General features: G+C 43.4%; 1 protein-coding gene across 7 annotated transcripts; it reads right to left on the bottom strand.

The window, feature by feature from the left end:
- Positions 1-5,654: 5,654 nt before the first annotated feature.
- On the bottom strand, positions 5,655-13,074 carry pnpla4 (patatin-like phospholipase domain containing 4). 7 transcript variants are annotated; one of them, XM_080297003.1, is made up of 8 exons: positions 12,941-13,074; positions 12,369-12,557; positions 11,753-11,847; positions 9,861-9,996; positions 9,553-9,618; positions 7,774-7,844; positions 7,169-7,321; positions 5,655-6,567 (listed from the first exon to the last, which is right to left on the bottom strand). In XM_080297003.1, exons 2-7 carry the CDS (start codon positions 12,549-12,551, stop codon positions 7,177-7,179), a joined length of 696 nt encoding a protein of 231 aa, XP_080153129.1. In that variant the 5' UTR covers positions 12,552-12,557; positions 12,941-13,074; the 3' UTR covers positions 5,655-6,567; positions 7,169-7,176. The 7 variants fall into 7 exon arrangements, with proteins under 7 accessions (XP_080153129.1, XP_026015288.2, XP_026015287.2 ...); XM_026159503.2 differs by lacking the exon at positions 7,774-7,844 and having other exon boundaries at positions 12,941-13,073; XM_026159502.2 differs by lacking the exon at positions 7,774-7,844 and having other exon boundaries at positions 5,655-7,321.
- Between the last annotated feature and the right edge of the window lie 990 nt (positions 13,075-14,064).

Raw genomic sequence — 14,064 nt, forward strand, 5'->3', positions numbered from 1 at the left:
AAAGCAGTCTTACATATTTGTTTAATATGTGCGTTGAAGGACATGTCCTGGTCAAAAATGACTCCAAGGTTCCTCATAGTGTTACTGGAGGCCAAGGTAATGCCATCCAGAGTAAGAATCTGCTTAGATACCATATTTCTAGGCTTTTCAGGGCCGAGTACAATAACCTCAGTTTGATCTGAATGAAGAAGCAGAAAGTTAGCGGCCATCCAGGTCTTTATGTCTTTAAGACATTCCTGCAGTTTAACTCATTGGTGTGTGTTATCTGGCTTCATGGACAGATAGAGCTGGGTGTCATCTGCATAGCAGTGTAAATGTATGCTATGTCTTCTAATGATGCTGCCTAAGGGAAGCATGTATAATGTAAACAGAATTGGTCCTAGCACTGAACCCTGTGGAACTCCATAATTAACCTCAGTGTGTAAAGAGGACTCTCCATTTACATGCACAAACTGGAGTCTATTAGATAGATATGATACAAACCACTGCAGTGCAGTACCTGTAATACCTACAGCATGTTCTAATCGCTCTAATAGGATATTATGGTCGACAGTATCGAACGCTGCACTGAGGTCTAGCAGGACAAGCACAGAGATGAGTCCACTGTCAGAGGCCATAAGAAGATCATTTGTAACCTTCACTAAAGCTGTTTCTGTGCTGTGATGAGCTCTGAAACCTGACTGAAACTCTTCAAATAAACCTCTGCAGATGATCTGTTAGCTGTTTGACAACTACTCTTTCAAGGATGTTTGATATAAAGGAAGGTTGGAGATTGGCCTATAATTAGCTAAGACTGCTGGGTCTAGAGATGCTTTTTGAGTAAAGGTTTAACTACAGCTAGCTTGAAGGCCTGTGGTACATAGCTGATTATTAGAGATAGGTTGATCATATTTAAGATCGAAGCATTAATTAATGGCAGGACTTCTTTGAGCAGTTTTGTAGGAATGGGGTCTAAAAGACATGTTGATGGTTTGGAGGAAGTAATTATTGAAGTTAACTCAGAAAGATCAATTGGAGAAAAAGAGTCTAACTTAACATCAATGGTACTAAGAGTAGCTGTAGATAATATTACATCTGTGGGATGATTATTGGTAATTTTTTCTCTAATGATAAAAATGTTATTTGTGAAGAAGTTCATGAAGTCATTACTAGTTAACGTTAAAGGGATGGTTGGCTCAAAAGAGCTCTGACTGTTTGTCAGCCTGGCTACAGAGCTGAAGAGAAACCTGGGGTTGTTCTTATTTTCTTCAATCAGTGATGAATAGTAAGATGTTCTGGCTTTGTGGAGGGCTTTCTTATAAAGCAGCAAACTATTTCTCCAGGCTAAATGATGATCCTCTAAATTTGTGACTCTCCAGCTTACGAGTCATCTGCTTTCAGGTGAGTGTTTGAAAGTTATACCTCTGATGTGAGAATTTCTTTTTCAGAGGAGCAGATTCGTATGCAGTAAAGAAGTGAAATTGTTAACAAGATAATCAACCTCTGTGGGATGGCATGAAACCTTTTGGAATCCAAGATAACGCTGACCTCAGCCAGGGGGACAGTGACAACCTTCAGCAGCACCAGGAAGAGAGCCATGTTGCTGCCGTTTGGGTTATTTTCCCAGAGAAGACTCATCTATAGCACCAGTTCACTGATGGTGTCAGTGGTGCTTTATAATTACAGTGAAAACTATAAATGTCTTGTGAGCAAGCACTCTACAATAGTGGGAAGGAAAAACACCCTTTTAACAGGAAGTAACCTGCAGCAGAACTATGCTCAGGGAGGGGCGGGGCTCCCGGGCCCCTGCAGCCAGTCTTATCTGAGCCCTTTTCCATACCCCACCACCCCATGTTTAAGTCAGGACCTGCCCTAGCATCTTTTTAACCATCAGTTATTGTGTCTGTGTGTTCCAGTTCAGGTTCAGTCACTGGAGCTCGAAATTCAAATAAACTTATTGGAACCACATTTAGATGTACGGCTGAAAAACATCATCTTGTGCAGCACCGTAACAGGTTCAAGCCTGACTTCTCTGAAAAGCTCCATGAACAGTGCGTCTGTGGCTGATGACAGTCGCAGGACCTCTGTGATCATATCTGGCACTGGTGGTAGTGGACTGAGAGATCAGAGAACAGCAGTATCTATTCATTCCTCAGAGCTGAGGAAAAAAGTTAATTTGAACTCATCAATATCCAAAGAAATCAGCCTAAACTGCACAGAATGTGAGCGTGTGAACAAACAACCAATGAAAGCTTAGTCTGGGGCTGAGCATCGGGGCACGTGACCTGTAAATGTGTTCAGTGTGTTTCAGGCATAAAACCTGCCCACAGCGTGCAAAGAAAAGCGTCTGGACTTCTTTAAGTTGCTTGAAGACGTTTCACCTCTCATCCGAGAAGCTTCTTCAGTTCTAGTTATTGTCTGAGTGTGTTGCTGGGTCTGAAGTACCCAGCCCTCGAGGCCTGGAGTGTGACACCCCTGGCCACACTCCAGGCCTCGAGGGCTGGTGCCCTGCAGGTTTTAGACGGGTCCTTTATCCAACACAGCTGATTCAAATGGTTAAATGACCTCCTCATCATGTCCTGAAGTTCTCCAGAGGCCTGGTAATGAACTAATCATTTGGTCAAGGTGTGCTGACCCAGGGTGACACCTAAAACCTGCAGGACACCGGCCCTCGAGGCCTGGAGTTCGACAGCCCTGTTGTAGTTGGATACACTGTCTGAATGTGCCTGCAAAAAAAAAATAAAACCAACCCTCAGCATCGCTAACAGACCTGTAGCCTGGTGTGTTTCAGCAGTGAGCTCTTTGCTTTGAGGGAACGTGGACAGGCTGACTATGATGAGGACTGCAGACCGTAAGTCACATCAGAGCTCGTCTGTTGAGAACACAGGGTGGGATATCACGCGTCCTGATTCGCCCTCAGTTTAGGCCATATACTTTAATGCGTGTCACGCTCCTTCATGCTCAGACAGTACAGTGTAGAAAACAATCAGGAAATAGCCGTTATGTTTTGCTTATTTCTTCAGCGTGCAGGCGAGGGTAACAAAGAAATCTTTGCAGCTTGTGGAGTTGTTTATTAGCCTGTGCAAAGGTACCAATCATATCTGCCGACTGGATCTCCCAGCAGCCCCGGGGCTCAGCGGGAGCTTCTACTGCAGTATTGTGGTTACAGCCCAGAATCCCATTTCCCCAAATAACTGTGGACAGAACAGCACAAAGGGCACGGATGTTCCTGGATTGCATAAATACTAGACCTCCATCCTCTTTGGGCCTTTGTAGAATCAGTTTCCACTGCATTCGTTTAGGACCAGAGGACAGTGCAGCTCGCAGATGAAAAACTTCCAGGAGCTGAAAAGCATTCTCTGCTTTCCAGTGGATCTGAACGGCTTATCACACAAATAACACATTGCAGGTGTGAACAACAGCTTTTCAGTCCCATACACTGAAGTCAGCAGCTGAATAATTACACTAACAAATGAGCTCCTTCAGCTGGCCTCCGTCCACACAGCAGTCCCCTACTGTAGTTCATTACGAGACTCAACATTAGGGAGAAAAACACAAGCTGGGGTTTCTTTGCCGCAGGCGGAAGCTTTAAATGAGCCTTATTACCACAAGCAGCAGGTGAGCTTACATAATAACACAATACGCACAAGTGGGATACGTGTGTGTGTGTGTGTGTGTGTCGAAATCAAATTTAGATGTTACAAGTTTAAAATGCAAAACACTCCTGAATCGTTTCAGTAAGAACTCAAACACAAACTCAAGCCTGTCCTGGGGCCCGTTCTTCGTACGTCGCTTACTACATCCAAGATCAAATCATCGCGCTAACTCTGAGCTCGCTATTCCGGTTCCCCGAACACACCTGTTGTCGACGATTAGTATAGCTGGATGAAGTAATGTGAGATCACTGGGTGGCCCAACAGGGGCTACGCATCGATAGTAGAAACATTGATCGGCAACCCTTTGATTGGTCGGCGAAAATGTCGAAGGAGCGCGCTCGGTATTCTTCGGCAGCAGAGCAAGAACTCTTGAGTGAGGGATTTTAGGAGTTTAGGTTTAGGGATTTTAGGCTGGCAGAAAGTTGCTGACAAATTAAACTTGTAAGTAATTTAATAATAACAATAATAATGGAGTGGATCTATATAGCGCTCTTCAAGGCACCCAAAGCGTTTTACAATTCCACTATTCAGTCACTCTCACATTCACACACTGGTAGCTGTCACAGCTGCCCTGGGGCAGACTGACAGAAGCCAGGCTGCCATATCGCGCCATCGGCCCCTCTGGCCAACACCAGTAGGTGGTAGGGTAGATTTATCATATCACACTATATTATCCAATATTATATTACATTATATTATATTACATTATGTTATATTATATCCCCTTTCACATTAGAGCCACAACAGGACCCACTAGAACATGGGAACAAGTAAAAGTGAAATATAAGAATATTCTACAGAATGGTAATATTTATCACTTATATTGCTTTTCGTCTCTTGGACAGAGACCCTGAAATAATCTGTTTGTTTGTTTATAACAGCAACCAAGAAAAGGGGCAGCGCAAAAAAAGACAGGTGGTGGTCCTGCACCCCCTCGTCAACAAGTTGGTTAAGTAAATAATACCCTCACGGGAAAATCGATATCTCTCTATGAGCACACTGTCGCGCTGAGCTAAAGGATCCTGTCTGTCCCGCAATATACGCTGGATTCTGAGGACTCTCCTTATCAATCTTGCACCTTCCGCAATGGGTGGCTCGCTTATACGGACAGGACATGGCTGCGACAGGCTTCCCAAATCCACCTTCGCTTTTATAGCCGTGGTCTCCCATCTTGATTACACGAAGTAAATTGCAATTGCTACTCTGAAATCTGAATTACATCTGTAATAATCACATACATGTAATAGAATGTTAATAGTACATTTCCCTTTTTTAGGGAATGACCTGTATGTATCTGTGTGACATCAATAAAAGGATCAAGTGCTGCATTATCTTTAGTTACATTGATGTTATTTATTTATGGTACAACAGTGGTAAAATATCGCTGTTGCTTTCGTATACATGAAGCGGAAATACCTGAGTGGCCGCGATCTAATCCTGTTTACATAAAGTAAACCTGCTCCCGAGCAGGTTTACGCTTACGGCTCTGTTGCTATGACAGCAAGTCCCGGATGGGCTTCGAAGAACCGAACGATCCAGGATCACGCGAAATCGTCAACAGTCAAATCCGGCTAACTTACTTAGCGAGGTACGAAGAACGGGCCCCTGGTGACTCAGGTCATGTTTGTCTGTTGACATTAGTGTTGAAGACTTTGTTGTTAAAGGTAAGAATAAAAGTTGACTGATGACAGCAGACAGTAGGATGACCTCTGTGTTTGCAGCAGATCTTCACAGATCTCTGTTACTAATAATGTTTAACTGACTACGATACAACATTCAGGTTCTGTACTACTCAGGACTGTTCATGATGCACATCCCTGGGTGGACTTCTGCACGTCTTGAGCCTAAAATGAAGCTGCGGCGCTCCCTGTCACTTTCGTCAGTATGCACAGTATCTATGATGGATTTCATACGGCATCATGTCAGCACAGACGTGCTACATAAGAGACGATAAGGGAGCGAAGACATCCCAACAGCCGGCTCGGGTCTGAGAGAATAATGACAGCGACGACAAGAACATTATTATTTGACATTCCTTTGTTTACTCGTTCAAATCACTCATTTTACAACAAACATCATTTAAAGGACATCAAAAAACAGAACACATGGAGTTCCTGGTTTTAAAGATCAGCAGCACCGACAGCCCCATCGCAGCCTTCACACTGCTGTTCACCAAAAAGACTGTATAGAAAAGATGGAAATGCCACTGAGGGTTCCTGGAATATCCTGATCCCAGCCCGTCCTCTGCAGTCTGCTGCATGTGTGTAACTGCTGCCTCGCCTGGCTGAGTGCAGAGCAGCTCTCGCACACGCCAAGTCGCTCCTGAAGGAAATCAAACGGTGACCCAGCAGCAGTCAAACCTGCACAAACATCCAACCCTTCAAAGACTCGTGCTGCCTCGTGTCCTGGGGGAGCCGCCGGCATCCACGAGGGCGGCACAAACCTTTCTGTGAGGCGGGTCACGGATATCCGATATTTTTCACTTTGCTTCAAGTCAAAAGAAAAGAAACTATGATAAAAGTCCAGGTTCACATGCTGTCACAGAGAGGACGCCTGTGTGATCAAAGTAATCTGAGTGAAGCCCACAATGTACCATCTTTCCAAACATGCACCAAGTCAAAGGCTGAATCACTTCAACATCACTGCATGCAAACATCGGTGCAGTTACTTTTCTAGCATGTGTCTGTTTCCTGGGTGAGTAAAATCACCCAGGAAGTACGTATAAATACAGAAAATGTTTATTCCTTCTTGGTAAACGACACTCCAGGCTTCACACGCTCCATTTGTCCATGTGTGACGCTCAGCCCATCCAGCCCTCTCTCTTTAAGAACCTCACGGCGTCCGTGAAACCTTCTTCACATAACGAACGCATGGCGCCGGCGGACGGAGGGAACAGAGCCTGATTCAGACGTTTGAGGTTCTCCACGGAAAGCTGAGGAAGCCAACGGAAAGACTGCGTTCACATCAACAAAGTGACAGAAACACGTCCTTCTGCACGCACACGCAGCCATTCACGGCTGGACGTGCTGCACTTTGTGCTGTGAGCTGGATCAGGTCAAATAACATCTACAGCTCGACTTCATCTTCTAACGAGATCAAAAGATTTATGGTTCTGGCAGCACATCTAAGATTACAGAACTCTTTACCTTTATTATTAGCGTAATGTCAAAGACTAATATCTGAACTGTGACCGTGTGAAGGACACCGGTCAGTTCTGTCTGAACGCACCCTCCACATATCTGAACATGACTCTGTTTCATAACTGCAGCACTTTGGTTTCGGACTCTCCGGAAATTTGAAGCTGCTGAAGAAGCTGAATACAACCAGCAGGTTGGAGCACTGGGTGGTGGTGGTGGTGTGCTCCACGTGCACTGACAGGAAGTTCACAGAGTGAGAAAGCTTTGTTGCCTGGCACATATCTTTAGCACTATTAGCCGTACACGCTGCTCAGTTATGGTAAAAAGCTGAAGGTGGAGAATAATCTGGGAATCCAGGTTTCTCCTTACAGACCAATCAGATGCTCCGGTTCTCACCATTATGTTCATGTTGGCCAAGCTGAGTTGAGTTTTGAACCGCCCCCTGTGGATCGGACACACATCCTGCCGTCCAGCAAAGGGTGACACCGTGATGGTTCGTCCCACAGGCAGGATCGGCAGGCTGTCAGTGAATCCTCCATCAATCCATTTCTACAGGAAACAAAGAGCCTTCTGGTCACACAACAGCTACAAAAAGGTTTAGAGCAAAGAAAGCTGTTTAGACTTTCAGACAATCACAAACATGCTAACAGGACAGGGAAGCTGGTGTGTTTTATCTGACGTTCACACTCTGATGGATGGCCTGGAGAGAAAAGCAGCCAGGGTGGAACCACCAACCTTCTGATTAGCAGATGACCTGCTTGACATCCTGAGCTACAGCTGCATAAATAATCCTGTCATTAAATACTTTGTAGACAAGCCCTGCAAACCTGAACTTTCCTACAACCCAACCAGCACGGACACGTTCAAATCTAGTGCACGAAGCAGCCGGAGCAGAGAAAGCGGTCCGCTCTATGACTTCCACGTGATGTCAGGTTACATCCACGTGAGAACAGCACAGGCCTCGTGGATTTACAGCGAGTGGGTGTGGCGTGTACCCTCACCTGAACCAAAGGAACAGGGTTTCCACTGGTTTCCAGCAGTAAGAGCACATCTGAAGAGGACCTGTTATGTGCTATTTGAAGGAAAGGCCTCTATTAACTTCAGATGATGCATCGTCGTCCACAATTCATGTGTAAAAGTGGCTCAAGACACATTCAAATATCTTCTTTACCAGGCATTTTGGCTCGTTGTAACAAAACCTCAGGTAGGGCTGCTCAATTAATCGAATTTTAATCACGATTACGATCTGGGCTTTCAACGATCATTAAAAATGACTGAGCCGATTATTAGCCCCTCCCTCATTTATCCGCGACACCTTAAAGGCCGGTCCATGAAAATATTGCATAAACCGTCCGTGGCGCAAAAAAGGTTGGAGACCGCTGATTAAGAGGACCCGAGGGAAGCTCGGAAAGCTAAGCAGAAGTTATTTGGAGAGGAGAGTGACTGCTGTTGGTTGAAAAGAGAGGTAAAAAAACTTCAGTGGTGTTGCACACTATGTTATATTATTTTTTAAAGTCATTGTTAACCCTTTAAAGCCGGTCAGAGCAGCACGCTCCGTGTTGTGTAACTATTTTTAAATCCCTGTAGAACCTGAACCGTGTAAGCTAGCGCAATAATTTGTTTTGCATATGAAACCAGAGGAGTTGTACTTACATCTGATGCCATCAGCTTGTCCTCTGTCACGGTTTCCTTCCACATAAAGCTTTGCAAAAACTGCATAAAAAGCTCTTGCAGGAACAAAAACATAATATTCCAGAAACACGCTTTGCCGATCAGCTGTTCGTAACACTTCCCACAGTGAAACAGACGTCAGCGCGAACTGTCGCATGTCCGCCATTTCCTGGCCGAAACCGGAAGTGACGTCATTTTCGCGGAAATTGTAGTTTTTTACTTGTAGGCCTTAAAAGCCTATACTGGTCATGTTTGACTTTTCTGAATAGTTGCTGGGATGCTTAGAACTCGAATTGCACTGCTGGAAATAGTTTATTTTGATGCACGTGCTGTTTTCTTTGCAAATTTGCATCATAGGATTGTTTTTTTGTTTTTCCTGCAGTATATAAAAATTGCTGTATCTCCAAAATAAAACTATGAAGACACTCAAAATAAGTTTCCTGTTGTTGTAAACTATTTTTGCTACTTTTTTGTATTTAAAGTTTTGAGGGATAAACCTCTTAAATTTCTCCAAGTAGAAATATATGTAAAAAACAAAAAACAAAAACGATTTTCAATTTTTTTGTAGTTTATTGCACTTTTTTGCAATTAATGTAGTTACTATGGACTTAATGCATACATATTATTAAAATATGGGCTATAACAGTTGTATAGCAACTTGAAATGCTCCCACAAATGGCACTACAGCATGTAAAAAAATAATATAAGCTCTGGCGGACTTGGTTCTATGGTAAAGGGTTAAATAAATATCGTCAAATAATCGCGATCTCAATTTCAGTGAAAATAATCGTGATTATCATTTTTGCCATAATCGAGCAGCCCTAACCTCAGGTATTATTCAGAACCTCTTTCATGCCCACATGTTAAAGCTCATTTTAACCCTGGACTGTGATATCTGGCTGTTGTCTTTACCAGTAAAGAGTAGAGTTGACATGTATTCAAGCATTCCTCACACTCAATAATCTACTTTTGTATGTTTAACATTTTCTAGCACCGAACACTCTGAAGTCAGCAAAGCATTCGATTTATCAGTCTAGCAAGCTGTCGCTCGTTCCTGCGGAACATCATGAACCCATTGATTTTGTTCTGACACCGGCATAAACCCTTACCTTTCCTCTGAGCTCTACTGGTTTGAGTCCAGCATAGACTGGGACAAAGCAGCTGGCTAACAGGACCTGGACAGGTACAAGAGGGGGACAGTTATCCGGCAAAAACACTTGGTTCGGCAGCTCGTCGCTCAACATTTTGGTCACGAGGCGCGTGCAGTCAGGTAACAGCTCATACACAGCACGGAGTCATTTATAGTAGTAAAAGCACTAAACTGAAGACTGGAGAGAAACAAGGCTGTAAAACAATCATAAACATTTATGACCATGTTTGAAACGGACTGTGTGTGTTTACAGAGAGGGGTGCGAACCTTTATGAGCTCCTCCCTGGAGGTAAACGTCGACACGCTGTGGTTCGTGCCACTTTCTGAGTGTGTTATTGAGACGTAGAGGCGGTCAGTGGCCAGACTGTGAGCCTCTGTGGGGAGAATCTCTTCTATCCCCTCCCTGTGGGAAAATCCACACGCAGATGTTCATTTGTCAGAGCTTTAATGGAATCATCTCCACAGGGCATCGTAAACACTGTTTTACAGGGACGTGCGATTATTAATCAAGCTATCAAGCACTTACACTGACCGAAGCCTGCTGGCCTTATTCAGCTGCCGTGTGCCTTCCTCACACCTCAGCTTACACTTCAAGCATAGATACTGACAAACTAACCGCCAGCAGCAGGTCGCCCCCTGCCTCTTTACCTGTTTTCTGTGTCTATCACAAACTCGGTCAGCAGCAAATGAAAAATCATTAAATATGAATAATTTGATGAGTTTTAATAGCATACACACACCTGAGACTAAAGCTGGAAGAATTAGGAATACTAGGCCAAGATCAGCAGCTAAGAAGCTTTGACGTGCTGCAGTCCTGGGTGCTGTTTGTCGTTCTTTGTGTGCTTTCAGCTTCAGTTACTGTGTTTGTCCTTTGAGACGTGAGACAGTTTCATCGTGGTCTTGATGGTTTCTGCGACTGCACTCGGGGACACATTCAAAGTTTGACCAATTTTCCAGACTGAGCTTCAGTTCTTAAAGTAATGATGGGCTGTTGTTTCTCTCTACTCCGATTGGTTCTTGTCATAATATGAACTCTAACAGTTGTCAAATAGGGCTGTCAGCTGTGCACCAACCTGACTGCTGCACAACCGATGGTGCCAACGTCATTAAGAAGGCAAGAAACTCCACCAATGAACCCTGACAGGCTGTGAGGTGAAACCATGTCAGGTGACGACATCATGAAGCTCACTGAGAGAAGGCCGAGGGTTTGCAGCTGTCGACACAGCAGAGGGCGGCTACTGTCAGGAATCTAAATATATTGAATGTCTTCGGTTTATCTACGATGTAGAAAGTAGTAAAAATAATGAAAAATCATTAAATGACAAAGTGTGTACAGACGTCTGACTGGCAGTGTATATAAATATAATAACTGCATTAAAACTAAAAAACTAAACTGAAGCATGAAACCGCACAGTGCAAGCAAACTGGAACCAAACAAAGCTGAAAACAAAAAGATGAAAATTAAAAAGCCATTATGACTCTGATTAACAGACCTGCAGCTGAGTCTTTCTGACAAACGTCCCGAGCTCACTGACAGAAAGCACGTGTTAAGAGTTCAGTCGAATCTTGTTCTTCCACAAAGTCCTGATCGCACCCGGGCCAAACACGTCTTGCTCAGGCTCCATTCAGCCAAACAGTGACTTGTTTAGAAAGAACCAAACATCTTTGCACAGCTACAGCTGACGGTGCTCCAGGGTTACGTAGTTTGTTTAGTCCTGACATGAAGTATGAACTGTGGGAATGTTTGAAACAGGCTTGTTAACCCATAGATACTACTTGTGCTTCATGCCTGCTGAATCTGAAGAGACTGACTGGTTTGGTAAAGGCTTTAGCTTTCTGACCTGATAATGGTGTAAGGTACAAAACATGAGGATCATAAAAGTAACTGCAAGTTAACCTCAGGGGATAATGAATCTGTCTATTCCACTGCTACTGTGGCATTAAACAAACTCAGTGCACCTTCCACTGCGTGACACAGAGCTATGACGCTGCAGCAGGTGGAAAATATCTCCACAGTGTTTTCAGTGTTTAAGCTGGTCATTGACCACCAACCAGTATTCACAGCAACACGTGTTGCAGGTCCACAATGGGAGACATCAACACCTCCATCGTGTAACATTGCCCGGTGATTGTTGAGGAGACTTCTGCTAAGTAGTTACCGGAGTGTGAGCATAAAGTTGTATCCTGGTGTGACGGCCCCAAACCGCTGCTGTCTCACACCGTCAGCAAACCTGTAGGTGAAGTCTTTGCAGTGCTGGAAGAAGGAAACAAAAGCACAGTCATATCATTCAGTCACTAGTGTAACAAAGCTCATTCACTCAGCTCTACACTCACAGATTCATTTTTCCTGCACAGCTGGTGATTTATCTCAATACAATCAAAGTCTGAAATCTGCAAAACTAACTGAGAACAGAGGATATATGAGCACAGTGCGCCTTGTAAATAACATTTCACTCAATCGCTTGTTGTTCATCTAGATTCCTGAATTTACAGCTAATTACTCACTCTGAGTACGCTAACATCTGAGTTGTTATTTTATAGGATCGGCTGTTACAGTGTGCATCACTAAAACAGACGGTTCTTCAAGTGTGTGACAGCAAGTATCCCTGAGCATCATTCACCCTGACAAAGTCTTTAGTCCCGTACACACACATATAAAAACTGCCAGTACTAAAGAAGAAGCAAGAATCAGGAGCGAGAAATAGTTTGTCTCCATTTTGCTCAGAGACCAGAGGGTTTCACTAACCCCACATACCCCTGGACTGTACACGATACCTCCAACTTTTCAGGAGCTGTGACCATTACAGCAGCCACCAGTGCCCCAGCAGAAGCACCTGCACAGGCCCCGAGGGAGCCCAGCAGCTTGTGCCCATGCCGGAGAAAGGCCTCCATGGCACCCAAGTGATAGATCCCCAGGAAACCACACGCAGCAAAGGACAGATTCAGGACCGTCATCATTAACACCTGCACAAACATGCAAACATGACATGAGTCACACGTGGCGTTGTTGAGTCCAGCCGTGTGATTACTGCAATTTAGTGCCACATATACGAGTAGCACGAATAAACCAAGAAGGCAGGGAAGTCTGACCCCTCCGCCCTGCTGCAAACATGACCGCATGAAAGCACGTGTCCATTAGAAAGCCTTTTTTCACTCCTCATCGCGTACGCGCCAAGCTTGTTACTTGTGTAAACTTCAGCTTTAGGGCCAAATGCTTATCTCACCGTCGTGATCGTATAACAGGACAGAAAAGCAAAGCTCGCTGAAAACACACACAAAAAGTGACGAAAGCACATTTCCTATAACGCGGTTAATGCTGAAACCATCACTGTCAACATATTGAGTACCTTTTCTTGGAGAACCAGCCGTTTTCAACCTTTCTGTGTACACCGGAAGTAAACAAAGCCCTGCTCCTGAATTCAAAATAAGACCAACCTCGCGATAACGCGAGTTCAACTCTGTGGATGGGGGGCCAGGAGTGACAAAATGAATTAATTAAATACACCAATAAATTATTAATTAAATGTGTCAATAATTAAAATTAAGATGTGAAACAAATAAATAAATAATTTTTTAAATGTTTTAAATTAAATGAAGGGGCATTTAATTATTGAAATATTTATTTAATCAATTAATTCCAATTTCTTGACAAATCTTGACAAACCGACCAGATATTTCAAGACTAAAACACTACATTCCCGGCTAGAAAAATATTCAAAGTATATTTGGTGACATACAAACAGGGTATTTCAAAGTACAGTTCAGTTATTTCCACATGTCCATTGTTGGCACTGAGAAACACCCACTAAAACATGGCCACCAGGCCAAAGCAATGGTGTTGACTCCACCCCCTGACTTTGATGGGTGAGGCTGACAGATAAAATAAATTCATGAAGACAGCCGCAGGGTCAGGGTAGATACACCATTAAATAATGATTTAAATCTGTTAATAAATAATTAAAAATTTAAATAAATAAATAATTTAATGTGTCAATATTGTAGTAATTAATTAATTGTTAATTAAATGTGTCATTAATTTAAAAATTGGAAATGAAGACATAAATAATTGATTACATGTTTTAAATAAAATGAATGGGCATTTAAATATTTATTGAAATATTAATTAAATTAATTAATTCCAGTTTTAATTATTTAATGAAACGTTTAATTAATTATTTAATGGCATATTTTAGTCACTCCTGGCCCTCCAAACTCTGGCGCTAAACACATGCATTCAGCTCAGTTCAGTTTTTTTCTTTTCTTTGGCTACTGCAGGTGATGGCTGTAGCTCAGGAGGTAGAGCAGGTCATCTGCTGATCAGAAGGTTGGTGGTTTGATTCCTGGCTCCCCCAGTCTTAACCCCCACCAGTATGAAAGTGTATGTTTGTTAGAAACCCCTGACAAAGTGTAGAGTGCTTGTGTGTATGATGTGGCATGCTGTATAGAGTGCTTTGAGTACTCCAGGAGAGTA

This window comes from Astatotilapia calliptera, chromosome 23, assembly GCF_964374335.1.
Source record: "Astatotilapia calliptera chromosome 23, fAstCal68.1, whole genome shotgun sequence".
Taxonomy (NCBI): domain Eukaryota; kingdom Metazoa; phylum Chordata; class Actinopteri; order Cichliformes; family Cichlidae; genus Astatotilapia; species Astatotilapia calliptera.

What these genes read in the sequence shown, in the direction of transcription:
- pnpla4 (XM_026159502.2), bottom strand. Translation starts at nt 12,551, where the DNA reads ATGATGACGGTCCTGAATCTGTCCTTTGCTGCGTGTGGTTTCCTGGGG. An exon ending in AACTTTATGCTCACACTCCG is followed by an intron (nt 9,997 to 11,752) that starts GTAACTACTTAG and finishes ATTTTCCCACAG; the next exon opens with GGAGGGGATAGAAGAGATTC. An exon ending in CAGTAGAGCTCAGAGGAAAG is followed by an intron (nt 7,322 to 9,552) that starts GTAAGGGTTTAT and finishes TGTTTCCTGTAG; the next exon opens with AAATGGATTGATGGAGGATT.